Here is a 27,971-nt window from a genome sequence, read left to right on the forward strand (position 1 = left end):
CATAATACATTAATAACAATATCAATATTCTCCCTAATATTTTCTATAATTAAATCTTTCGATGTATTAATTTAAAACATAAGACCTCTGCAGATGTTATCAAAATAAACTATTACAACCTAACACTACCCAGAAATCAAAATCCAAGCAGAGATCACATCGAAAGTCTCAGAAGTAAACGAAGCAGTAAGTCCCGCGTCATGTATGTGCGGAGCTTGAAAACAATTCGGTCTGAGTCACCGGGCGATTCGTCCTGAACCTTTATTACGGAGGCATTTAGGATTTATGGAGGAGGATTCTTTTTTCGTTTTCCAACATAAGCACCTGGCTCCGTAATAACTGAGTCATAAAGCCGTGATCAACAACCAAGGCAATCCCACACACGGGCATCGCGGTCAGGTTGTACACTCTTTTAATACGAGCCTGCAGGGAGTCAGAGGATTAATAAGTCACTCATAAGGCACATAACCTTTCTTTTTTATGGCCGAACATGACGGACTGAGTCTGTATTGTCTGCGGCGTTATGGACTGTGGAGGGCTGTTAAAGTTCAACCATGTCAGGGTGCTGTTTCTCTCAGATATTTATATTTTATTGGTTTTCCGCTGGCAGATGGAGGCTGAAAATGATTTATGACGGCTCATGGGAATCTGAAGTCCAGAGGAACACAACAACACAGCAGCACTCTGGGTCATTCTACTCGTCGCTTTTGGGTATCAGCTCAATATTTAATTCACAGGCTGTGTGCCTCCACGTGTGGACGTGACTGGGATCCTTCTTCATGTGTCAGGAAACATCAGACTGAAGCCCAATGTAACGAATACATGAGTAGATATGAATTGATGTGTATTTTTTAAGATTACACTTTTTTTTACGCAAGCAACTGGGTACAAATCTTCAAATTGAACAATAATTACAATAATTAGATTAAAGTGTACATTTCAATGCAGCAACAACATTGGTCAAAACAAATACCAGAATTATTTATATATATATGTATATGTATGAACACATATACAAACACATAGACATATATATATATAATTCTGGTATTTGTTTTGACCAATGGTGTTGCTGCATTGAAATGTACACTATATATATACACATAGATGCACACACATGTGTATATATATATATATATAGACACGCGCACATGTGTGTATGTATATATATATTGTATAAACATATATATATATATATACACACATATATGTTTGTCTATATATGTATATATATATGTGATATGTGTATATATATATGTGTGTATATATGTGATATGTGTATATATATGAATTAGGGCTGGGCAACGATTAACATTTTTAATCGCGATTAATCGCATGATTTCCCTGATTAATCGCGATTAATCGCATTTGTATACGCAAAATCCAATAATTCATTCAAAAGTAGTGTATAGCGCACTTCTATTTGAAATGTTCTGCCATATGAATGAAAGTGCCATAACATGTGTTGTCCCTGTTAGAGTGAGACACCAGAAAACACTTTCAGTGCAGTTTGTCAATTCCTAGAACTTGACACTTATTTTAAATGTTCTGCCATATGAACTAAAGTGCCATAAAATCTGTCAGGACATTGTCAAATGCACTGTTATGCAGAGACACTGTGACAGAACGCTGGAGACTGAAGCAGGGACATGATCAAAGGCAGTCGTCTCGCAGCAGCGATCATCTCTGGTGCTCTATCTGCTCAGTGTGGTGACTTTATCTGACACATTCCACTGCTGTGCAACTTCAGTAAAGTGTCCCGCGCACGTTTCAGCATCATGTCTCTCCTGTGTTCATCAGTCAGGGCATGTGAATGCAGCGCCCACTTCTCATCAATATAATGCACAGTCACTCCGAGGTCATTGTGGTTACAGAGTGATGTCCAGTAGGGTGACCAGATTTGAGTTTGTGAAAAAGAGGACACTTCGTCTGAGATTAAACATCTCTCTTGTTCTGCCTGTTTTGTGATATACATGCCTAAAAGGTGCCTAATATTTCTAGACTGAAATAATATCGGCATTATAATTATTATAACTATGAGGATTTCTTAGTTGCCTATTTTGTGGAGCCCCCTCAGGACTTTGTGCCCTCCCACAGCGCGTAGTGCATTATGGGAGCGGCGACGCTGGTTGTAGTGTATAGCATGCCGCACAAACAACAATGAACTAGTGGAGGCGGCAAGGTGCTCCGTGTTGCCAGATTGGAGATGGTGAAGTATCGTACCAAAGGCTCAAAATGGTTGTATTTGGAGGATAATTATCGTGTATCTGGCAACCCTGAGATCGGTCGACCAATGACTGTCCTCTCTACAGTCAGAGCTCACGTAAGAAGGGAGATACCATTTCCAAAACTTGTCAGGGTAAATACGAGTTTATGAAAACCCAGAGAAAACAAATATCCGACGAAGCAAAATCCCGGACGTTTTGGAATCCCTGCGGACGCATTTTTAGGGCTCAAAAGCAGGACGTGTCCGGGGAAAGAGGACGTCTGGTCACCCGATGTCCAGTCGTCCCCAGTGAGAGCAACAGGGTGCACGTTGTGAAGCTGTCGCTTTGCAGTCCTCTCCTTTTCATCCAGCTCGTGTATTCTCCGTGTGACGTGTGTCTTGAGGGCGTCTCATACCTGCCGTCATTTGTTGAGATTCTTTTTCCCCCACAAATACTCTGACTTTATGATGTTATGTCCATTGTTTTGTCGTCTGCATTGTTTATAGTCCTCTAGGTGTTATGTCTATGTATTGTCTTTTGTCTAAAAAAAATATTTAAAAAAATAAAAATTATTACAAAAATTAAAAAATTAAAAAAACATGCGTTAATGCGCGATAAAATAATTGTCGGCGTTAATTAAGTGCTGCGTTAACGCAAGATTAACGCGTTAACGTGCCCAGCCCTAATATGAATATATTTATATATATGTGTATATATATATATGTGTGTGTATATATATATGTAGATATATATATACACACACACACACATGTGTATACATACATACAAATATTTATATTTTTATATATATAGACACTCGCACATGTGTGTGTTTTATTAGTCTTTTTGTGTCTCGAAATGGCCTGAAATATTAGAAAACTAGAACGGGCACTCGGTAGAGTGCATACCTTCGCATATCACAAGATTGGGCATTGAATTATGAACATTTTGGCATTAGTTGCATGCCAATTGGACAAAAATGTATCGTGCTATGGTAAAAAAAAGAGTTTGACCTTTCCATGACCTTGACCCTTGACCCGATTGATCCCAAAATGTAATCAAATGGTCCCCGGATAATAACCAATCATCCCACCAAATTTCATGCGATTCAAGAACATTTTGACCTGTTCATGACCTTTGACCTTGACCTTTGACCCGATCGATCCCAAAATCTAATCAACTGGTCCCCGGATAATAAACAATCATCCCACCAAATTGCATGCGATTCGGTTCAATACTTTTTGAGTTCTGCGAAAGATTTTGACCTGTTCATGACCTTTGACCCGATCGATCCCAAAATCTCATCAACTGGTCCCCGGATAATAAACAATCATCCCACCAAATTTCATGCGATTCGGTTCAATACTTTTTGAGTTTTGCGAATAACACGCATACAAATAAATAAATACACGGCGATCAAAACATAACCTTCCGGCATTTTCAATGCGAAGGTAATAAATAAATAAATAGATACACGGCGATCAAAACATTACCTTCTGGCATTTTCAATGCGAAGGTAATGAATACCACTGAGAGAGAGAGAGAGAAAACTGTCACGAAGAACTTTTTTCCAGCCGCACGACGTTAGCTCTTCGTGGCCGTACTCCGTTAGCTCTCGGGTCGTGGGATCACTGTCGTGCTCAACCAAGACACCGCTGCAGGTATCCAATTGGCGGGAGACGGTCACCCCCCCCCCCCCCCCCCTCTCAGTCTGGCTGCTGGGTTAAACTCCCACGACGACGAGTTGAACCTGTTCTGCAAACATCGTTCAGAGGGACGGCGTCGTAACTTGTGTTCCTCCTCGAAGCGGTGATGTGTGACGGAGTCTCCCCGCAGCGCAGAGAACAAGCGGACCTCATCGCTACCTGTTATGCAGAGGAAATTGAGCTGAAGAAAGAAACTCATCGGACCGAATAATTATAGATTATTAAACTGGTGTCGCTAGAGGCATGATTAGTTTTAGCCCATCTAAAATGTTAAGAAATCATTGCATAAAGTTCCGCAGCTCCGCACCCAGAGCCGGCGGCCTCACGGGCCCCGAATCAGATAAGTGTCGACGTGCTTCGGGTGGAAAATCCATACTTATAGGAGTTATTTTAGGGACACGGGGCCCATTGTCTTCCCGTAATAACTACGACAACGGGCCACTGTCTCGGACAATATGAGCATGCAGATTGGCGTAGCGCTACACCGTTTCCACCGGCACACTGCGCATATTGTTTTGGGAGACCGGAATGCACTCGACGTCCTCCGCCGTGGGAGGCGGCCTAACGGAGAGAGGGCCGAGGAGCTGCGGAGCGATGCGCTGCTTTTACACTGACACTTGAATGTAAGGGGGGGGGGGGGGTCAAGATGAGCTACTGGGATGGAGGGGGGGGGGGGGGGGTTGCGGCAAACAATTAGTTTATTTCTCTCTCATTTTGAAGAAACTTCTCTTGTAAAATGTAGCCCCAGTGCCCATGAGGAAACAGGAAGCGGTGGAAGTGACCTCAGAGGTCAACCGCTCTCACTTTCAGACTTATTTCCCTTTCGGCAGGTACGGTTTGTCCAATAAAAAGTGTGAAATGTACAGCTCTGCTGGTCCCCTCCACCCCCCCCCCCCCTCGTCAAAAGGGCCCATTGTGCTGCTGTGGTCTCGCTGTGTGCCATGCAGCCCCCCCCCCGAGCCCATAGATGACCCTTGTTGTTTTCTCCGCGCAGGCCCGGGTGAGGCAGATGCCAGCCAGAACAATGGCTGCGTCTCGGAGAAGCCGGCGGTGACTGACTCCACGGGCGCTGCCGAGGGCCCCCGCCAGCCCTGGCCCGCACCCAGCACGGCTGACCCCGACCCTGACGAAGCCACGCCACGCCCCCACCTGGCCCGCCTCTTCTCCCGAGATGCCCCGGGCCGGGAGGACAACACCTTCAAAGAGCGGCCCTCCGAATCCGACGAGCTACAGACCATCCAGGAACACAGCGGAGCGGCTTCAGAGTGCGGGTCGGACAGCACCGAACAGGAACTAGACTAGCTCTTTACTCCCTCCCTCTCTCTCTCGTCCCTCCTTCTTTTTTTTTCTTCCGATCTCTCATTTAAGAGAGAGTCCAGAGCCTCACATTCACATTTTTTACCGAACGACAAAAGCCGACTCCTCCGACCGCATGGCATCCTCAAGCAGCTCCGCACAGGCCGCCTTCGGGCTGGGCCGCAGGAAGAAGAGCCCGGGCCTCATGGATCAGATTGGAAATTTCTTTGGAGGGGAGAAGAAGAGGAAGAGCAAGGTGAGGAAGCGAAGGTTGGTCGGCGCGACAGCTCGACCCTCCTCACAGAACCGCTCTTTAACTTCCGATTGCTGCGACGCACCCGTCATAGTAGAGCTGCGTCGCTTTGACTGTTATTTTCATGGTGAACCGAAGTCCCGTGTCCCGTGACTCGCGTCAACGGATCGCGACTTTGGGCGGGATTCGTATTATTTTGTTTTCATTTTTTAACAGCTGTGATTCTGAGTCGTCATAGGACACCTTTCCATATCGTTGTGCTCTGCGTGTGAGCGGCGCCGGCATCGGGTAGCGTCGCTCTCCTCCGCTGAGTATCGCACATCTGCGGTACAAGTGATCTGGCGGGATAGTTGTTCTACCTTTTTTTTTTTTGTACGCAGTGTGTTTATTGGTACATCAAAGTCAGAAGTACTTTCCCTTAATGATAATGACGAGAGTGGAGGAGAAGGGGGGGATTGATGTCCGCATTATGATGTGATTGTGGTATAATATATTGGTATTTTGTCGAGGCGTTGGGTACTCGGCGTTGTGGAGAGCGTCTTTGATGTCTCTGGGGTCATGTTTTCAACATCTGTGGTAATGCACGCTACAGCATTCACATTATAGCATCGGAGATCAAAGAGATATCACATGTGTATTAACATATAACAACATGTATTGGATTAAGGGCATATCATATACCGGCTGCATTCTATAAAATAAGAACAGGCATGTCTTATCTTGCAGGCAAGTGGTTATTATTATTATTATTATTATGAGGCATTGGAGCCTGCATTGCTTTTTCATTACTCGATGTGCTCTAGTGTTGTCGAGATAGCATCATGGAGAACATTAGTAAATATGAAAAAAACATTGTGCTGTTGGCTCCACCGGGGGTTTCCACTTCCAGAGCCATTCAGAAACCAGCCTGCTGCGCTGGTGGCTCCGCCCCCTTTTCACTCGGCGACGCCCTCTGGAGGTTTTAATGCTTTGAATGGAGGAGGCGTCGAGTGGTGGTTATCTCGACGACACTACCGATGCACGCTGACGCACGTGAGTCTGAGCTCGGACATCGATGATGACCATTTTTTTAAATAACGAGCTAAAAACGAGGACAAAAATCTGCTCTCTGATGTCAAGCTTTTTTAAAATCTATCCAGCTGTTCTTGCCATGCGCAGCGCTGCTTAGCAGGTCTGCTTATAGCAAAGAAAGCACATATGCATTATTATTAATATTATTATTATTACCGCAACGCCTTATGTCAGCTATGAATAGTTCATTGTAGGATTCAGGATAATACAAAATTCAATAAATACATATTTTATATATAGTGCTTTATTATAGCCTGTTCTGCCGATCAGATATCCATTTGCTTTTTTTTGGCTTTAGTTGAAATGTTCCTCATGAAACGTTCAGGGAAAATGTCCACGGCACCACACTGAAGCTTTCACTCACCCCGAATATATTCTAGTGACTAATTTGCTGCAGGTTATTTAAATTTTTTTGTTGTTCTTTATGCCAAGAATAAATTGTACATCGTTTTCCACAATGACTCAAACAAAGTTGTACAAATAAATATCGATGTATTCACCACGGGTTTGCCTTCAAAAGTGTCCAGTGACCGCCGGACAGCTTGGCTCCGCCTCCGTTGCCTCTAGCGACAGATCGACACGCGCCGACTTCCGAACGACTTTCCAGCTTCATTCGAGACGCGCGCGCTTCGACACGGAGGCCGCCGCCGCGTCTTTGGGAAAGTTTGTGTCGGGTGTTTTCTGTCGGATAATTGTGCATATTACGCATACTCGTTAGAGTTATGCTCCAGTAATTGTTTTTTTTAGGTTGTGTGGGAATCTTTGCTTTTCATGTCCTTTTTTTTGTTTTTTGTTGTTGTTCGTTAAAGAAGCTCAAACTCAGGACACGAAAACAACAGCAGGAACATCGGCGTTTGAAAAAGACAAATCACGGGGATAATGATGTGCTAATCGGAGGGGGCGAATTAACTTTGCGATAGCGATTCCAACACAAACGTAGACTCTTTCAAAACAAAGGAGCGATAATATGTCCAATTTGCATATTGATTTGTGGAACGGCCGTATGATGCAACGCGGGAGTGATTACTGTCTGTATCCACCAATCAGGCTCAAGCAGAACGGCTCACGGGGGGGACACTAACCCCAGTGGATTGGATGAAGGGGGAGGAGGGAGGAGGGGGTCGTCGGCATAGCCCCTCCCCCCCCCCTCCTCAGGTCCCGCCTTCGACCGTGCAGACCTGTAACCGTGTGTGTCCGTGGCGACCTGTTGTGACCTGTTCCTAACCCCCCTCCCCCCATGTCCTCAGCTTGATTAAAAACTCGTTAACAACACGACGCTCTCCTCGTTTTGTTTTTAATGCTCGACGCTTCTCTTTTGGTTCGGATAACAAATCAATGTTTCTTGTTTTTTTAATATATATCTTTTTTTTTTTTTTACCAAAGTAAGTGGGGGTACGACATGAATTACAACAACAGGCTGAAAGGTCATTATAGTAAACAATGCCACTGCTCTACATGCTCTAACCACTGGTTTCAAAGAAGAAGAAAACAAATGACTCCATGATGCTGTGTTGGTTTGCAGAGCGTCTCAGATTCACCAGTTTAGACTTCACGACAACGTCCAGAGTTCAGGCCCACGGACACGCCGCCAAAACAGAATGAATGATGGGAGACGGTTTAATGGGGAGCCGATCCACAGTTCACACCCACTGTGGCCGGACGGAGGAGAGGAGGACCGGACCCGAGTGAGACATCCAGAGGAGGGAATACAACTTCCTGCGGTCCCAGGCCGACCCAGAGGGCTCAGAGGCCCGGCGCTCTCGGCTTCAGAGGGGCTCGATGGGATTCCTCCTCCAGACGTGGAAATGTGTGTTTTTGTTCTTGGTTCCATCGCCCCGAGAAACGAGTCGAGAAAGAGTTGCGCAACGATGTTGGACGGATGTGAAGTTTAACTTAAACACGTCGTTGCCGAGGAAACGGCAGGCCTGCGTTCTCACGCACGCGTGAAGGAACACTCGGCGGGGGGTGGAGGGTTACGTGAAATCATTTTATTTTGAAGGCCTTCTCGCCACCTTCCCCCCCCCCGACTAAGAAACAATACAACTGAGCAATAAACGGATCACTCCAACCTTTTCCTTCCCTTCTCTAAGCTCCACCCACCGCCTCTCTAAGAACAGTTAACGGCTTAACGAGCCTCTTTTCTGATTGGTATTTGATCTCGCGACGCATTGGAGCCGATTGGCCTCCGAGGGGAGCGGCGAGCTGCGGCCGCCATGTTTGTGTGTTTCCGCCACCGGACCAACTGGTGCTGCTTGAGGAAGGAGGAAGCCCGACACACGGGGGGACCATCAACGTTTGGGATTTGTTCAGTGAGTGGAGCTCTAGTTGGAAATACAGTACATCTCCCCCACAAACCCCCTCTGCTACCCATGAATTATCAAGCATCATCCATATTGACGCAGATTACTGCCGGACTGTGACCTCTGACCTCAGAGGAGGCCGTTAACCCGCCCTTTGACATAAGCTGCAAGGGCACAAAGACCTCGGATGTCTGTCTGGAATCCTGAATTTCTCACTTGGCTCATTTCACCCAGTGTGCAGGTGTTAGGGTTCAGGTTAAGGTAGTATACTGTCTGGGTTAAGGTAGTATACTGTCTGGGTTAAGGTAGTATACTGTCTGGGTTAAGATAGTATACTGTCTGGGTTAAGGTAGTATACTGTCTGGGTTAAGATAGTACACTGTCTGGGTTAAGGTTATATAATGTTCAGGTTAAGGTAGTATATACTGTTAGGGTTAAGGTAGTATACTGTCCGGGTTAAGGTAGTATACTGTCTGGGTTAAGATAGTACACTGTCTGGGTTAAGGTAGTATACTGTCTGGGTTAAGATAGTACACTGTCTGGGTTAAGGTTATATAATGTTCAGGTTAAGGTAGTATATACTGTTAGGGTTAAGGTAGTATACTGTCCGGGTTAAAGTAGTATACTGTCCGGGTTAAGGTTATATAATGTTCAGGTTAAGGTAGTATACTGTTAGGGTTAAGGTTATACAATGTCCGGGTTAAGGTAGTATACTGTCTGGGTTAAGGTAGTATATACTGTTAGGGTTAAGGTAGTATACTGTCCGGGTTAAGGTTAGGGTAAGATACACCTCTACGTGTCACATAGACTACCTCTACCTCTAAAAGTTCAACATTTCGGGAAGCAAGCTTTGGACTTCACTGCCAAGAGATAGATGAGACGTTTCATTCTCTTAAAATCTGATGATTATTCAACTCAAATCATTTTGTACAGCCCAATATCACAAATTCCAAATCCTCCTCCGAGGGCTGTACGATCTGAACACGCACAACGTCAGATCAGGAAAAAGTACCAGAAAATAGAAGAAACCCTCGCGAAGCCGCGGGGAGGTCATCGCTCCAGGCTGGCGGGCTCACTAATTATTGAGTTATGGATGAATTAAACAAAACGAGACTCATTAAAGCCACCGAGGTCCTTCACCCCTCACCACGGAGCCTTCACAAGCCCTCCATCCATCCCCCGCGGTGTCATTCATATTTAGCTCAGCCTCATAAAGAAATAGTTATTCTTTTGGTAAATAGCGTGATATAGAGTGATATTGATGAAAAACACACTTTCATGTCATTTTGTGGAGCCAGCGTCCAAAAATGCACCAACAACGCGACCTTCGGCCCCTTTAGGAAACCACGAATTTACGCTTCTTGTTGAAATGAAAATCTGGAATTTGTGATAATTGTCTACAGAAAATAAACTGAATTGAATTTAACCTTCCAAAAGCAAATATAGAGAGACAGAAACTCTCTCGTTCTGTCTCTCTCAACCTTCTCTTCACTCTCGGACATCAAAACAACTTTAAATTCAGCCGGCAGAGAACCGCATCATCGCGAACAGTGGACAAAAAACAACTTGCAGACATAATTAAAGTGTTTTTCGAACTGGAGAGAAGACAAATACAGAGGAGACATCGCTCACATCAAAGGCCGCGGGACGTCGACCTGCAGGACGCAAACGCCATTATGTGATCTCCTATTTCCTTCCGCTTCCTCCTCTTCTTGTCTCCTTTTCCCCTCAAACAAAGGCACTAACACACACACACACACACACATCATTAGTGCGTCGCTCCAGCTGCGTTACCGAATGCTTCTTTGATGTGAGATAATGGATGTGAATCACCAGCGGCCCCCGCACACAAATATAAAGTGCTCATGTGGTCGTGTTGCAGCGGGGGGGGGGGGGGGGGGACGAGCAGGCGTCAGGAGGAAAGATGCCGAGTGGGCGGAAACGAGCGTCTTCCTCCCCCGAGCCGCGACGCGGTGGACGGCGTTTCTTTATGAGAGGAAGTGATACTTTTCACCTTCATTGAGCACAGGCCATAATATTGGATTCTTGTGTTTGAGGTCGGAGGCCGTCGACCTTAATAAACGCTCGATGACCTCCGCCCCCCCCCCCCCCCCTCCAGACTGCTCATTCAGCCATTTTTAATGACTCAATGGTTGTGATGTTTCGGGGTTAATGAGGCGGGAGTCGTCTGCTGAGGGGCGGCGGCTGTGAACGCTGCTAATGAGGTGGGATTCGGGGTGTTTTTTTTACACCTGAGTCAGCAGATTTCATCATGAAAATATATTCATATTCGGGGTTTCTCGCAGCTCAGCGCTTTTGAAGTTGCACCCTGAGCTGAGAGAGAGGTGGAGATAATAAACTCAACATACGCGTCAACAGCGCCACCATCCACCGTCTTATCATTATTAATAATAATAATATTCCAGGTAAGGAACTCTGTTCCCACGAAATGGTTTTGGGTCCACTCTGAGGTCGAGTCATCTCGCGTACAGTTATTTAACACGCAGGTCTGTTGTTCCCTTGTTTCCTTTCCTCTGTCCTCCTCCCTAGGGGTCTTTCAGAGGAGCTCTCTCCCCAGCCCCCCAGAAGGCCTCCGCGGCCGCCCCGCGTAAGCGTGGAGCGGAGACGGAGAACGCCGTGGTCCACTTCTTCCGCACCATCGTGAGTGAAGCGCGCGACGTGGTTCACAGTATCTAGGACCCCCCCCTGCCCCTCTGTTACTTCATGTGCTCTCTCTCTCAAGTGTCCTCTCTCTCTCCTTACCTGCTGTGATTAACTCCTCCTCAGGTGTCCCCCGCCCCTCCCAAGTCGAGGGTGAGTCTGCTTCATGTCGCTCCCCCAATGCCTCCCTTCCCCTTACACACACACACACACACACACACACACACACACACACACACACAATCAGCCGTGACCGTGAACAGATCGGGCGTTGATACGTGATACAGAAACATAATTTTTTTTATATTTTTATGACCAACTTTTCTTTTTTGCAGCATCTTTCCCGTCTCACCATCAATCCTCCTGTTGCATTCCAGTATTTGTGTTCCGTGTAATCGCAGTGTTACGCAATCAGGACTAATTACGATCTGAAGGGAAAGTGGATTTCTGTATATTAAGCAGGGAGACATTCATTTTTTTTAAAAGCTCATTCGCCGCACACAAAAATAGCCGCGTTTACACAAAGTTTGACGACGGCACGAACGTCACACACAGACACACGTTTACCCAGAATGCCTTTGGCTCCACATGCTGTGAGTCTCTGCTGCTGCTGACTGTCACTTAACCTGTGCTCTCTCCAAATGTGGGGGCGTCGCCTCCCCTCCTCATCTCCTTGCCCCCTTGTGACCTTGTGACCTCCCCCCCCCCTGGGCGGACCCTCCTCTCTGCCTCCTCTCCTCCCCACGCTGCTTTACTGCTGAGTAAGACACGCCTTTCTTCTCGTCTCCTTCTCCCCTCTGACCTCGTGTCCTTGTCCCCTTTGTGTCTCTTGTGCGTCCAGTGGAGCGGAGTAGCGGCCAGCATGGGTCTGGTAGGTGGTTCAAATAAAATAAAAATTAAAAAAATAATAAACACAGAGGTATCATGCCTAATTAAACCGAGGGGGGAGGAGGAGGGGGGGGGGCTTTAGTCTCCATCAACCACTTAAGCCGTTGTAATCTCTTCCATACATCAGCGATAACGCGCCCTCATCTCCTCACGACATGAGTCCATTTCCAAATACATCAAACCCATCCCGACGCGCCGGGCGGGAGTCATCCACGCCGCGGACGCACGTCCTACATCCAGCGCATGAAAAGATCCTCCGCGGCCCGGAGCCCGCTTCAATCTGTTATCAGCACTTAACTCGGGGCCCTCGTGTGTGTGTGTGTGTGTGTGTGTGTGTGTGTGTGTGTGTGTGTGTGTGTGTGTGTGTGTGCTCAGAAAGACTGAGACTGAGAGGGGACTGTATGCACATTATTTGGGGGTCAGTGATTCGTTTATCTTTATCTGGCTTTCTGGTTCACACGTTAGAAATAAGACGATTTTATGATTTAAATCGGGGGAACAAAAATGTAAATCAATACAATTTCTATTATCTGTACATTGTTGTTGTTGTGAGGGAGAACCTTACATGTAAAGATGATGGGGAACCGTTGGTGTTTCTGTAAAGGGAAACAGAAGCTTCAGACTCCGTCACCACTCTGAATAGTTTTCATACAGTCCCTTATAGGGGGGGGGGGGGGGGGGGGGCTCAATGATCCATCACACAGAGGAGGCGGTCCTCTGTCTTTACTCTTCTGCTCTCTGAGATCTCAGTCTGGAAGAAGGTCAAGCGAAGGAAGTCCTGATCCCCCTGACGGACTCCTTGAACACTCACTCCTTGTCTCTCCTCTCTCTCCTCTCCTCTCTCTCCTCTCCTCTCTCTCCTCCCCTCTCCTCTCCTCCCTCTCCTCTCTCTCATCTCCTCTCATTGTCTCTCCTCTCCTCTCCTCATCTCTCCTCTCCTATCCTCTCCTTGTCTCTCCTCTCCTATCCTTGTCTCTCCTCATCTCTCCTCTCCTCTCCTTTCCTTGTTTCTCCTCTCCTCTCCTTGTCTCTCCTCTCCTCTCCTCTCCTCATCTCTCCTCTCCTCACGCAGGGCGACCAGAAGTCACAGTCTGCTAAAGCCAAGAAGGCCAGCGCAGGGGACGGCAAAGGCTCCCTCACGAGGATCTTCAAAATGGTAAAAAACAACAACAACAACAACAACTGCTTGACAAAACACATGTTATTTCCCCATTGGCTTCTCTCTCTCCCTCTCTCTCTTTCTCCCCCCCCCCTCTCTCTCTAATGAATATTTCCCTAATCACTTTCTTGCCCCTCTTTCCTTTTCTCTCTGCCTCAGTGATGACATCATCAGCAAAGTGAGTAACTGATTGGTGGAGGAGAGAGACTCGCCGGTACTTAGTTGAACTCTCTCAACATTGAGATGCTCTGAAGACATCGTAACCGCATTATTACTGCAGCGGCGGAATAATAAGAGGCTTTTTTATTTTAAAGATTGATGCTCATGCTCCCAGCTTCACACCCACGCTGATGTAATCACGCCGAAGACGGCCGGCCCCGTTGGCCCCGTTGTCCCCGGGGGCCGGGCGGCACACTGTAACTGCTCCACAGGGAGGGGGTGGGGCCTATTGCAGAATGTACATCATGACATTATTATGCAATATAACTTCAGAAGCACGACGGGCTCCTTCATGTGCTTTACGGAGGACTCACAGACGCAGGCGGAATATAAAACTGATCATTAGGTACACCGGACCAGGACAATATAATAATATAATAACCAGTTCTATATAATATCAATCATTAATAGCTAAATAAATGGTATGCTTGTTATTGCTTTGCACAATTTCTAGAGTTTCATACATCAGTTATATATATATAATATATATATAATATATAATATTATATATTATAATAATATATATATATATATAATATATATAAATAATATATATATAATATATTATAAGTATATATATATATATATTATATATATAAATAATATATATATAATTATATATATATTATATACATTCTGCTCTCAAGTTTTTACATGTGTACAAACACTTCTTTGTACACGTGTAAAAACTTGAAAGCAGAATGTTTATAATATGCGATTATTGATTTATGGATAACATATGATATTTAAAGGCTACTGTAATCAATAATGTTTGAATAGCTCAAAGACGTACAGGTTAGCATTGTTAGCACCCACCACCTTCAAATAATTAAAACTGAATGTGCCTTAAACAAATCGGCATGTGACGTCACCAATAAGTTTCATGTGTTTTATCCAATATCCATGAAGTGTAAAGTGTATGTTTATTGACTACTTATAAATGTTAGATATGGAGTTTGTTGTAGTTCTTTGATGAGAGCGTTAGCATTAGCATTAGCTACGTCATTCAATCAATCTTTGGGTTTTAGGTCATAAATGAGGTTTCCATGTTTTCTACTTCACTGAAGTACCTTTAACAGTCTGATAATTCCAATTTGTTCGCCAAACAACTCAAACGATGAGATCTGAACGCGTCCCGCGCTCAGATTGGAGTTGTGACTCGTGTTCGATATCCGTGTAACTAGATTTTCAAACTCCCACATTTCAGCTTCAGCTCATTCACGCTCGACTTTCCCATCCGCCCTTCTCGTTTATGAGTTATTGTCCGTGTGTCACGAGAAGGGAGCGGCAGCCTTTATACATATACATCAAAACATTTCACTTAGTCCCAATTATGAGACATTTAGGCTAAACCCTACTATCTTGCGACTTTGTATTTTCTCGTAAATTTTATTTACGACTTTATTTCCCATCATTTTCACTGTGATACGATTGGTATTTATTCCGTATGCTCATCTAGACGCGCTCTCTTTTTGACTTTGTCATTCCTGATATTCCATTGATTTGTTTTCTATTGGTTGCCATAACGATGTCACTGCAGGCCAGACTAACGTCGGCTAATAACCTGCCGGTTTCTCCCAGTGAAGCCGCCGAAGTGCAACATCTAACGGCGTGTGACTACAACTTCCTGGCCATGACCAAATGGGGCTGAACACCGGGGTCGACCCGATCATCTGCTCCTGGTATTCACCTGTGTGTGTGTGTGTGTGTGTGTGTGTGTGTGTGTGTGTGTGTGTGTGTGTGTGTGTGTGTGTGTGTGTGTGTGTGTGTGTGTGTGTGTGTGTGTGCATCACAGGGGAGCAGGAGCTCTTCTCCGGGCAAACGCTGAAGACCCTCGCTGCCTCGACCCCTTCCAACAGCACGAGGGGGCAGATGTTCAAGATCACGTGACTTCAGTGTGGCGTGGAGAGGGGGGGAAGAAGAAGAAGAAGAAAAGGAAGAACCCCCCCCCCCCCCCCCACACACACACACACACACACCCACCCACCCTTCCCCTCCTCCTATAACACTCTAACTTATGCTAAATCCATCATCCTCCCCTATTACCCCACCACCCTCCTCCCCTAATGGCTGGTAGATAGCTACACAATCTGTTGCCCCCCCCCCCCTCCTCCACCCACCCATGCATGCGCTCTGCAGTCGTCCTCATCCGTCGTGAACTCTCTTTTCGCTGAGATGTGTCCCGAAGCCGCTCGCGTGTGCAGCCCAAATGTATTTGTTCTTCTGTCTCGTCACATTGTCTCTGTCTCGGCCGCGGTGTGTGTCCCCCCCCCCCCCCCCGCCCCGCGTCGTGTCTTCGCCGTCCCGTCGTGAACGTGCTCTCTGTGTTCGTCGTTAGGCCTCCGGCCCGCTGTGAGTTTTTTATGTGGTACAAATGTCTCATTTTCTGCAATGAAAACAAAACAACAACAAACCCAACGGAGTCATTTCTAATGTCTCATTTCTGTCTTCTTTCCGCTTCATGAGATAATGGTGTCAGCGCTAATGATGCTTTAGTGTAGTCTGGGTCTCTCTCTCTCTCTCACACGTGACACATGTAATGTAAATTAAGTTCACACCAAAAAAAAAACCTGGCTCAACCACAAGTGCCTTTTCTGCAAGTTTACTGAGCAATAAAGCAGGCGTGTGTCTGTCGCGGTCACCTCTCCCAGCTGTGTGACACGTGTGTGTGTGCGTGTGTTTTTCCTCTGAATGGATCCTGTGGATGAATGTAAAGATCCTCTTCATTACTGTATGTGTAAGAAATCATGACCAGCCACTTAACTGAGAATAAAACAAATAAAACATATAAAACCAACTCTATTTTCCTGTGTTGTGCAATGTTTTTCATTCAGATGCAGATGACTCATTTAATAAATAAGCCTGAGAGCGATGGCCGTGGTGTCACACGGCATCGCGGCGAGCAGAGGCACTTAAAGGCACTTTAGTGTGGTCACTATTCACACACAGCTTTATGATCACAACCAGAAGTGTCGTGATGGATGAGTCAGCATTGCTGAACAAGAGGCAGAGGAGCTCCACCCCACAGGAGGCCGCTGAGCTCACACAGCTGGACATCATGAGGAGGAGGAGGAGGAGGACTCAGGGTCAGAGGAGACATCATGAGGAGGACTCAGGGTCAGAGGAGACATGAGGAGGAGGACTCAGGGTCAGAGGAGACATCATGAGGAGGACTCAGTCAGAGGAGACATCATGAGGAGGACTCAGGGTCAGAGGAGACATCATGAGGAGGACTCAGGGTCAGAGGAGACATCATGAGGAGGACTCAGGGTCAGAGGAGACATCATGAGGAGGAAGGGTCAGAGGAGACATCATGAGGAGGACTCAGGGTCAGAGGAGACATCATGAGGAGGAGGACTCAGGGTCAGAGGAGACATCATGAGGAGGACTCAGGGTCAGAGGAGACATCATGAGGAGGAGGACTCAGGGTCAGAGGAGACATCATGAGGAGGACTCAGGGTCAGAGGAGACATGAGGAGGAGGACTCAGGGTCAGAGGAGACATCATGAGGAGGAGGAGTCAGAGGAGACATCATGAGGAAGAGGACTCAGGGTCAGAGGAGACATCATGAGGAGGAGGAGTCAGAGGAGACATCATGAGGAAGAGGACTCAGGGTCAGAGGAGACATCATGAGGAGGAGGACTCAGGGTCAGAGGAGACATCATGAGGAGGACTCAGGGTCAGAGGAGACATCATGAGGAGGAGGAGTCAGAGGAGACATCATGAGGAGGACTCAGGGTCAGAGGAGACATCATGAGGAGGAGGACTCAGGGTCAGAGGAGACATCATGAGGAGGACTCAGGGTCAGAGGAGACATCATGAGGAGGAGGACTCAGGGTCAGAGGAGACATCATGAGGAGGACTCAGGGTCAGAGGAGACATCATGAGGAGGAGGAGTCAGAGGAGACATCATGAGGAAGAGGACTCAGGGTCAGAGGAGACATCATGAGGAGGAGGACTCAGGGTCAGAGGAGACATCATGAGGAGGTGATGGATCCACCATCCAGACCACATGCTACTTCTTCCTCTGAAGAAGCCCCCACACCACCTGCTGCAGGAATGGAGGAAGAGTATGAAGAGGAGGAACATGAGGAAGAATCTGAAGCTGAAGTGGAAGAAGAGGTAACACACACACACACACACACACACACGTCTTCTTGAAGCCCAGGGGACCCACTTTCTTCTGAGTTTTTAATGATACACATTGATTGACTTTATGATAATTTTATTTTACCGGCTTTCAAAACAACTTGAATGACATATTTTGCCATTTTGATGACAAACTATAATACTACACACACACACACACACTATGATGTTGTAACCCTTTGATGTAACACTGGTTTGTTTAACACACATTCGTACGGCTTATCTGAATCTAAAGAAAGTGACGGAGCGGTTTTCCTTTTCCGCTGTTATTTTGTTGTTGTTGACGTTTTAGTGTGAATGGGATGTAATTTGTCAAACTACTGTTATTTTTATCGTCCCCCAGTTCTCTGAGCTGATCGGTGATCGCATCGCTGAGGGGAAAGAACCCAGCAGTTGATAACAAAATGTCTTTTCACGAGGGGAAACCAAAGATACGGTAAAAAAACAACGAAAGGTTAAATTTGTACAAAAATGACTTTAATCTTAAATTATTCACAATAGAAAATACAACTGCAAAAAAAAGCTCTTCTGTACATTGGCGCTCTTCATTTCAAAGGGAACATTAGGCTCGATTCATCAGAAAATAGATGCAATCTAACGAACACTATTTACAGAATGAAGTGAAGTAAACACACGTCGGTGTTTTGAGGTTTATGACAAAAATATGACCAAAAAAAATGACAAAAACGTAACGTTCACATGTGGAAAAACCTCCAGGGACCCGCTGACCTCTCACCTTCTCATTATTAACATGGAACACCACTTTGGCCACTTTTAATAATAAAAAAATACACATGTAACCAACTGTTACGGTAATTACAATTTACTGCAAAAATAAATATAAACAGTACACATTTATTTAAAAAAAAAAGGTGACCTCATTTCCTGTCGACCCATGAACAAAACCGTCGTGGTATTGGAGTGTTTCCAGCTGATCGCCGCTCCTCTTCCTCCCCGTGGCCTCAGCATCCGTGAAGCGGCAGCGGCACGCTCGTCTCCGAGGAGCACTTTTGTTTCTTTCGCCGAGTGCAATCTCCTCTCTCTCCAGCGGGGGCGGCGTGAGGCGATTCCCCGGGCACGCCCGTGTTTATCGAGCCGGAGACCTCTCCGGAGGAGGGGCTGAAGGCAATCGGAACGGCGGCAGAAACAGATAAATCACGAAGCCGATGGCGGGGAGCCGGACCCCCGCCGACGCCGCCGGTGATGAGGACGACGGGCCCCTGGAGGCGGAGCCCCTCGGCGGACGGTCCTCAAACCCTCTACGCCCCTTTTTTTTTAGGCCGGAGGAGAGTGTCCCCTGTGGTCAGGGGAAGACGTGGTGCCAGTCCCCCGACGCCTCGGGAACCACTTCCAGGTCCAGCTCGGTGGTGACCTGGTGCGCCGGGTCCTCCTGGCCCAGGCACATGTCCTGGATCTGACCTGCAGGGGGGGGGGGACAATGAGGAGGGACTGAGCATGACTTCGAGTGCAGCGAAACGCTCCGAGGGATCAGAGATAAGTGCTTTTAGAGCACGGGGAAAAGCCCAGCGGCACCGGCACCGGCTGTCCTACCAAAGGACTCGAAATAAATCCCCCCCTCCCACTCCTCTCATTATGCATTTCTATAAATCACTCTTTTACGCTCTTCTGAAAAGAAAAAGAGTCATTTAATTATCTCCCTCTGCTTCCGCTGTCGACCTGACGTTCACGAAGCTGCCGGCGTGTGATCCTCCAGCGACCTCAGAGCGGAGTCGTGACCAGACACACATGTCGACCAGTGAGAGGAGGAAGAGACGACGAGGGCTTTTAAAAAACATGTCGACATCACGACGCCTTCCCTCACAGACGGAACAGACGGAACACCGGGATTTGAAACTCTGGCGTTTCTCAGGAATTCTGGGATCGGTTTCCAGAGAAAAGCGGAAACAATGTGTTGTGCTCAACAACAAAAAATGGCACATTCCATTTCCTCCGCCGTGTGATTGGACGAAGAAGAAGACGAGGAGGAAGAAGAAGAAGCAGGAAGAAGAAGAAAAGAGGAGGAGGATGAACAACAAGATGTAGAAGAAGAAGGATGAAGAAGAGAAAAGAAGGAGAAAGAAGAAAAAAGGAGGAGGATGAAGAAGAGGGAGAAGAAGAGGAAGGATGAAGAAGAACAAGACGTAGAAGAAGAAGGATGATGAAGAAGAGAAAAAAAGGAGAAAGAAGAAGAGAAAAAAAAGGAGAAGGAAGAAGAACAATAAGTAGAAGAAGTAGAAGTAGAAGAAGAAGAAGAAGAAGAAGAAGAAGACTCATTCCCGGAGACGCCACAGGAGCCCATATTACTAAATAAATAACCTCCCTCTGCTCCGATTGGTCAGCCAGAACCGAGACAGGTTAACAGAGAGGCCTGATGTGTGTGTGTGTGTGTGTGTGTGTGTGTGTTGCTCACCGTAGCCGTGGGACCTCTTCATGTGGTGCTTCATGTTGCTCTTCTGGGTGAAGCGGATGCTGCACACCTCGCACTTGAAGGGCTTCTTCCCCGTGTGCTTCACCATGTGGACCTGCAGGGCGCTCTTCTGGTTGAAGGCCTTGTCGCACTGGCTGCACTTGAAGGGCCGCTCGCCTGGAAACACAGAGAGGGGGCCGCGGGGGCGCCCACAGGTCAGAGGTCAGTGTGTGTCAACTAAATAATTGAAGCTGTGGGGAAAAGAAATGTAAACAGCAACCTTAATTTTCAAGCTAAATGAGCCGCCGAAAGTAATATCTTATTTTTTATTTATTCCATTGAGCTAACACAAATACCTATATATATAAATATAAATATATATATTGTTTTTTATTTAATTTTTTATTTTCTTTGTTATTTATTTTCTTTATTTTATATTAATTTTCTGATTATTTGATTTTAATTTAGAATAGGAATGTATAACCATTTTTTGCTTCTACCTAGACCTTCTCAGTCTTTCTCTTTTGTATATTATATAGCATACTATTGTATTGTATTTGATTTGATTGACTGAATAAAATAAAATACACAATACACAAAATTGGAAAATAATAATCCGTCTCGGTCCTAAATGAAGCGACCTCTGCTCTTCCAGCCTCGCGATGAAACGCCTCTCTTTGTGCGTAGTTTCTCACTTCATCAAAACGATGAAGGCCACATCATCCACGGCCGACCTCTGCAAGATGCAGAGGCGGAGACGTCAGGAGATTCATATATTGTCCAAAACATCGTAAGAGAGGAGAGAGGACAACAACAACAACAGTGGTTCCTCTTCTCTTACAACTAGGGTTACAATTTATTTAGAAACCTTCAAAATAAAACTCGCTTACATAGAAGACAAATATTTTCGAAGCTGAAATCATTTTTGTCGATACGTTCAGATTTCAGACTTACAAATAATTTCAGCTTTTCTTCAAAGCTTTGTTGTTGTTGTGGTTTTTAATAGTCTGTTGAGCAGAAGCCACTGAGGCGTTACGGCGTCAGTCTAAACAAAAAACACACATTAAACACACAGCTTATGAAGTCAGAAACATTGTTTTTCCCCCTGTATATTTAGTATTTAGTTTTTTAGTATTGTTATTGTGTTTTGTATTTTTTGTATGTATATATTTATTTTCTATAATGCTCTGATGTGCACCGCTGCTGTGATTTTAGAAATGTCCCCACTGTGGGACAAATAAAGGAATATATCATATCATAAATATTAGCATCAGTATTATTCAATGATATCAAAGGGTTTCATTTTCTAGTTTTATGAAGAATACACAGGTTATCAATGTATCAGGGTTCTTACACATTTTACTAATTCCATGATTTTAAACCAAATTTCTGTGATCAAACTGAAATCTCGGTGTCTATGATGAAAAAAAGTGAGAAAATGTAGGATCAAAAAAACAAAGAGAATTCCAAAGCATACAGTAAATATATCCTTAAACGACACGAACGAATAAGAGACAAACGTTTCATTAAAAGAATAAACATTTATATAAATGTTTATTCTCATGCCCGCTTATATTTTGAGCCTCTTTCTTTTAAAAACATATTAATTATTTCAAACTCAGCGTAAATGAACATTGAATATAAAACATTTCCATGACTTTTCAGAAACATCAGGCAGAACATTTTTTTCCATGACTTTTCCAGGCCTGGAAATAACTATTTTAAAATTCCCTGACTTTTCCAGGTTTTCCATGACCGTACGAGCCCCGATTTATTGAGAGTTATTGACAGAGTGGTTGATATGACTCTTCGTGGTTATTTCAGGCTCTGGCCTCAGCAGTGGGACGTCCCGGGGACACATTCGAGTCCCTCACGCCAGGATACCTGGACATATTCTCACATAGAATATAAAGCGTCCCTCATCGAGCACAGAGCTTTTCCATGTCCTAATTCAAGGACATCTCTCTCCTCTCTGCACTTACACTCAAATAATGGTGGAAGAAGAAAACCGTCGCTTACACAGCTAGAGCCACTTATCCTTTCTCATGCACTTTATTTACGCCACACATCTCCACTCGAGACGCTAAACCTTGGACGAGACGCGGGATGGAAGATCGTTTGCCCGTCGCTCTTGCTTCGAGACATAAGAGAGGACACTTTAACGCCATTTAAATGGTAATATGATGCCACGGAGGCATTCAGAAGCATTTAGTTGGTATCGGCGCGTGTTTGTAAGCGTGTGTTTGTATGCATAAAGGAACGGGTTAGTTCAGGGGCGTCGTCAGGCAGATTTTACGGGGGCTTCGTCTCCAGTGAATGAGAGTGTGGCCGAGCGAATGCGAAATACAAGAAATAACTGGCGACATCTCACTATTCTTTGCATTAATATATATATTTATTGTTAGTTTTTTCCCATTGAATGGTATATTTGACACTGAACTAGTGCATCTTCATCTCAGTGATGGTAGAGAAATGAGAATAAAATATCACTGTGACCTGAAGTTCTGTCTCTTGTGTTCATCATAGACTGAATGAAAGAGAAACTACAGAGACAAAAATTACTTTCTGATTGAACCAATCTATGAACTGTCGTAAACAATGGATATCAGCCCCCCCCCCCCCAAATTGCGCAGACATACCCCAACACAGTGGTTCTCAAATGTAATCTGTCCCGCCTCACTTCGGAGGAAGAAAGATTGTAACAAAATGGTGCGTGCTGAATTTTTTAATCGAAATTACAACTTTGTGTGACTCCTCCATCTTTGATTTTTCAAACAATAGAATTACTTTGCAATGAATTTCAATGAAACCAGATTGCTCCACCAAAAAAATAATAATAATCCAAGTTTTCAATCACTTTCACAGAATACAAATACAGTTCTATATGTGCAAAAAATAACTAATATTTGACCAAAGAAATAGTTTATTGTGGCTGCAATTAACCCGTCTGGCACCGAATAGATAATAACAATAAAGTGCAACCTGTGTAAAACTCAAAGGTATTATATATATTTTTTAATCTGCATTTTGCTCTTGCGCCCCACCTGTAATGCCCTGGCACCCCACTAGAGGGACGCGCCCCTCAGTTTGAGAACCGCTGCCCTAACATGACACTCCCCTTGGGGCTTAGCCCCCCCTTTCTTTGAGTCCTACAAAGTCACTGCCAGACTGTGTACAAAGTTTATTTTCAATACATGAGTGTAAATATGATTTGAGAGATGTTTGTAAGTTCACGGTACAAAAGGCTAAAAAAGGGATTAAAAGATGTATTTCTGTTGTTGGAGTCCAATTATGGAATAATGTTGAAATGGATGTAAGAATGGTGAACTCATTTTTGGTTTTCAAGGGAATTATTTATAAAACAATTCTTGAGAGTTATAAATGTAATTAAAAACGTATTAATATGGAAGATGTATGTGGTAGTATATATAAATATATTTTGTTTTTTATTTAGTTTATTGTTTTTTTGTTGTTGTTTTATTTTCTTCTTCATTTTCAGATTTATTTTGATTTCAATTTAGGATAGGAATTTATAAGCATGTTTTGCTTCTACCTATACCTTTTCAGTCTTTCTCTTTTGTATATTATATAGGATAATATTGTATTTGATTTGATTGACTGAATAAAATACACAAACAAACAAACAAACATGTACAACTTTGAGAAGGAAAGCTAAGAAACATGTCGCGTACGACAGCATCGGGACTCTTGAAATCCTAAATCGTGTCTGGAAATATAATAATCATAAGGAAACGCTCCTCCTCGAGGGTATTGAGGTGGGAAACGATTACGTAACTCGCCAGTGCAACGTTTCATGGCGAGGTAACGGAGCGATTGGCTGTGGACACACGGCGTGACGGACAACGACGGGCGCGGTGTACCTGTGTGCGTTCGGTTGTGTCTCTCCAGCTGGCTGCGCTTGGCGAAGGCCTTCACACACGACGAGCAGCTGAAGACCCGGGGCTTCTGGGAGCTGGGAGACGGGCCCGGCTGGTGCACTCGCTCGTGTTCCTGCAGAGACGGATCGGCAACAAAATAAATGAGATGAGTCGTCGTCAACAGTAGAGCAAACGGTCCCTGTGCTCGACCCTGGACGGAACCGAGGGTTTGTTGTCTTTATCTCAGAGGGTTTCTCTTCGATGTTTTAATAAAGTCCTCTTCTGACTGTAGAACTCTAGGGTTACAAGTTCGTAACCTTCAAAATCAAACGTGCTTACATAGAAAAGATATTTTTGAAGCTGAAACCATTTTTGTAGATACATTCTTATTCAATTTTTTTGCACATTTCCTTTGAAGCTGATGTTGCATCACAAACATTATTATTATTATTATTACCTTCGCATTGAAAATGCCGGAAGGTTATGTTTTGATCGCCGTGTATTTATTTATTTGTATGCGTGTTATTCGCAAAACTCAAAAAGTATTGAACCGAATCGCATGAAATTTGGTGGGATGATTGTTTATTATCCGGGGACCAGTTGATTAGATTTTGGGATCGATCGGGTCAAAGGTCAAGGTCAAAGGTCATGAACAGGTCAAATCTTTCGCACAACTCAAAAAGTATTGAACCGAATCGCATGAAATTTGGTGGGATGATTGTTTATTATCCGGGGACCAGTTGATTAGATTTTGGGATCGATCGGGTCAAAGGTCAAGGAAAGGTCAAAATCTTTTTTTTTTACCATAGCACGATACATTTTTGTCCAATTGGCATGCAACTAATGCCAAAATGTTCATAATTCAATGCCCAATCTTGTGATATGCGAAGGTATGCGCTCTACCGAGTGCCCATTCTAGTTATTATTATTATTATTACCTTCGCATTGAAAATGCGGAAGGTAATGTTTTGATAGCCGTGTATTTGTATGCGTGTGTGTTATTCGCATAAGTAAAAAAGTATTAAACCGAATCGCATGAAATTTGGTGGGATGATTGGTTATTATCCGGGGACCATTTGATTAGATTTTGGGATCAATCGGGTCAAAGGTCAAGGTCATGAAAAGGTCAAAATCTTCTTTTTACCATAAATTTATATCCAATTGTCATGCAACTAATGCCAACATGCCCAATCTTGTGATATGCAAAGGTATGCGCTCTACCGAGTGCCCGTTCGTTATTATTATAATTATTATCTAAATGTGCTTTTAGGTGACCGACTACTGATCAGTAAAAAAATGGTCTCATCGTTTATTTATTGGACATTCCAGACAATAATATACCCATTATCCTTCTGCCTATTATCTTCTGTGCACTGAATAGTTACTTATTTTGTTTCCATCGTCAAGTTTAGAAACAGCTGTGTCATTAAACTGAAACCATTATTTGATGGCGACAGAAAATGCATCATCAGCTATTTATTTTTTTGCAGTGTCATTTTTCAAGCAAAAATGTTAAATATCTGCTGGTCCCATTCCAGTGTTATGCTTATCTTGGTCACGAATTATAATAAACTAAGGTTTTGGTTTATAAGGACATTGATGATGTGCAGAAGGTTTAGGGAGCATTGAGGGTTCATAGTTTGGAAATTAAAAAACTAAATAAACAAATAAAGAACACCTTCTACCACACGATGTCAGGGCACTCACTTCAGAAGTAATACTTGACAGATTAAAATTAGGGCTGTGAAACGATTAAAAATGTTAATCGGGTTAATCACAGGTTTTTGTGGATTAATCATGATTAATCACATATTACCGATATTCTCGGTATATTTTGTGAGAACATAGAGATTTATGAGAAAAGACGGATATATACATTTATACATTCTTCTATAAAATGGTGCTGCACCTCAGCAGTTATTTAGCAGTTTTCTTCCATATGGAACATTAATACATCTTCATCCTAAACAGAATGTTTAACCCTCCTGTTACCTTTCGGGTCAATTTGACCCCATTCAATGTTTAATGTCGGTGTTCTTTGGGGTCAATTTGACCCCAGGCTGTTTTTCACTAACCCTAAGAAATATCAACTTTTTTATTTATTTAACGGGCTATTTAGGTAGTCAACAAACAAACATAAAGTACCTCACACTTAAACTTGGGAAGCAATATTAATTCTAATAATTTTCTGGAGGTTTTAATTACTGGGGTCAAATTGACCCCGAGGGTAAAATATGTGAGTAAATGTAAAGGTAACAGGAGGGTTAAACAGAGCATTTTTCTCTTGTTTGTCAACCATTAACTCCACCATGATACAATCTAAAGGCCTCTAGTCTTCCTCTAGCAGCTGCTGAAGCAAACTGACTGTGTGGGTTTTCTTCATGAACTGGGCCGTGATGAAAGGGACGGCGGGGACACCGCTGCAAAGCTGAAACCTCACCGACACGGACAGGTGACTTTTTTTTTGCTCGGTCCCGATGCGCGCGCACGGAGCTCTGTGGCGCGCCAGACGGAGATCGATGAGTGTTAACGCAACGCAAAGAGACAGAAATGACATGCTGCTGTGGAGATACGATCAACAACAGACGTTTAGTTTAATAAAAGAACAAAGACGTGCTCTAGAGAACATGTCAGGGGGCGGGCCAATCTCTTTAATGTCATGCGATCTACCGACACTACGCCGCGATCGACTGGCAGGTCGCGATCGACGTGTTGAGACCCTGATCTACAGGAAGTAAAAGTCGTCACCAGGTTTCCGGAGGTGAACCTGCGGAAGGATCATTACCGATGAACAGACCGTCTGCATGAGAGCGGACAGAGTTCAGATTGAAGTGGTGTATTGGAAGCTCATTTTGCAAGTGACTTTTTTCGTCCCGACGACCAACAACAGACGGATTGGAAGCTCATTCTGCGCATGCGTTAAATGCGTAAAAAAAAAAAACTAGTTAAACCTGTAAGTGAATTAACTGAGTTAACGCGTTATTTTTCACAGCACTAATTAAAATATGCTCATATTATTTTTACACTTACATCTAGCGCATTAATAAGCTTCAGAGTTACTGGGAGGCACGAACCAGGCTAGCTGCTTCCAGCTCCTATGCTAAGCTACCCAGCAGCTTGTATGCTAAGCTAGCCAGTGGCTTCTATGCTAAGCTAGCCAGAGGCTCGTATGCCAAGCTACGGCCAAGTGGGTGATGGAGCAGTGGGTGATGGAGTGGGTGATGGAGGAGTGGGTGATGGAGTGGGTGATGGAGCAGTGGGTGATGGAGCAATGGGTGATGGAGGAGTGGGTGATGGAGTGGGTGATGGAGCAGTGGGTGATGGAGGAGTGGGTGATGGAGCAGTGGGTGATGGAGCAGTGGGTGATGGAGTGGGTGATGGAGCAGTGGGTGATGGAGGAGTGGGTGATGGAGCAGTGGGTGATGGAGCAGTGGGTGATGGAGCAGTGGGTGATGGAGGAGTGGGTGATGGAGTGGGTGATGGAGCAGTGGGTGATGGAGCAGTGGGTGATGGAGGAGTGGGTGATGGAGCAGTGGGTGATGGAGCAGTGGGTGATGGAGCAGTGGGTGATGGAGTGGTTGATGGAGCAGTGGGTGATGGAGCAGTGGGTGATGGAGCAGTGGGTGATGGAGCAGTGGGTGATGGAGGAGTGGTTGATGGAGCAGTGGGTGATGGAGCAGTGGGTGATGGAGGAGTGGGCGATGGAGCAGTGGGTGATGGAGCAGTGGGTGATGGAGCAGTGGGTGATGGAGGAGTGGTTGATGGAGGAGTGGTTGA

General features: G+C 44.8%; 3 protein-coding genes across 9 annotated transcripts in view; 2 read left to right on the forward strand and 1 right to left on the reverse strand.

Annotated features, from left to right (window-relative positions):
- LOC130213370 (myelin basic protein-like) overlaps positions 1-5,227 on the forward strand; it is a 48,165-nt gene extending 42,938 nt beyond the window's left edge. For all 3 annotated transcript variants that reach the window (XM_056444938.1, XM_056444936.1, XM_056444939.1), the window contains exon 4: positions 4,908-5,227. In XM_056444938.1, the coding sequence (XP_056300913.1) occupies positions 4,908-5,215 (308 nt within the window). In that variant the 3' untranslated portion in view covers positions 5,216-5,227. The remainder of the gene's footprint in view (positions 1-4,907) is intronic.
- Positions 5,228-5,231: 4 nt separating this feature from the next.
- Positions 5,232-16,562, forward strand: LOC130213371 (myelin basic protein-like). Of its 3 annotated transcripts, none has more exons than XM_056444940.1 (5): positions 5,333-5,465; positions 11,384-11,494; positions 11,621-11,647; positions 13,455-13,538; positions 15,556-16,562. In XM_056444940.1, exons 1-5 carry the CDS (start codon positions 5,346-5,348, stop codon positions 15,586-15,588), a joined length of 375 nt encoding a protein of 124 aa, XP_056300915.1. In that variant the 5' UTR covers positions 5,333-5,345; the 3' UTR covers positions 15,589-16,562. The 3 variants fall into 3 exon arrangements, with proteins under 3 accessions (XP_056300916.1, XP_056300915.1, XP_056300917.1); XM_056444942.1 differs by lacking the exon at positions 15,556-16,562 and adding an exon at positions 13,701-14,176; XM_056444941.1 differs by lacking the exon at positions 11,621-11,647 and having other exon boundaries at positions 5,232-5,465.
- Positions 16,563-18,364: 1,802 nt separating this feature from the next.
- LOC130213367 (zinc finger protein 236-like) overlaps positions 18,365-27,971 on the reverse strand; it is a 56,673-nt gene continuing 47,066 nt past the window's right edge. For 2 of the 3 annotated variants that reach the window (XM_056444932.1, XM_056444931.1), the window contains 3 exons: positions 24,198-24,327; positions 20,320-20,493; positions 18,365-19,328 (listed from right to left, as the gene is read on the reverse strand). In XM_056444932.1, coding sequence (XP_056300907.1) covers positions 19,213-19,328; positions 20,320-20,493; positions 24,198-24,327 — 420 coding nt within the window. In that variant the 3' untranslated portion in view covers positions 18,365-19,212. Of the gene's footprint in view, positions 19,329-20,319; positions 20,494-20,517; positions 21,362-24,197; positions 24,328-27,971 lie in introns of those variants that run through there. The other variant, XM_056444933.1, reaches the window with a different exon arrangement.

The sequence above is a fragment of the Pseudoliparis swirei genome, chromosome 22, assembly GCF_029220125.1.
Source record: "Pseudoliparis swirei isolate HS2019 ecotype Mariana Trench chromosome 22, NWPU_hadal_v1, whole genome shotgun sequence".
Classification (NCBI taxonomy): Eukaryota; Metazoa; Chordata; class Actinopteri; order Perciformes; family Liparidae; genus Pseudoliparis; species Pseudoliparis swirei.

Excerpts from the sequence above, each read along its gene's own strand:
- LOC130213371 (XM_056444940.1), top strand. The coding sequence starts at position 5,346 with ATGGCATCCTCAAGCAGCTCCGCACAGGCCGCCTTCGGGCTGGGCCGC. Across the intron at positions 11,648-13,454 it reads CCGCCCCTCCCAAGTCGAGG|GGCGACCAGAAGTCACAGTC; the intron begins GTGAGTCTGCTT and ends CTCCTCACGCAG. Across the intron at positions 13,539-15,555 it reads TCACGAGGATCTTCAAAATG|GGGAGCAGGAGCTCTTCTCC; the intron begins GTAAAAAACAAC and ends TGTGCATCACAG.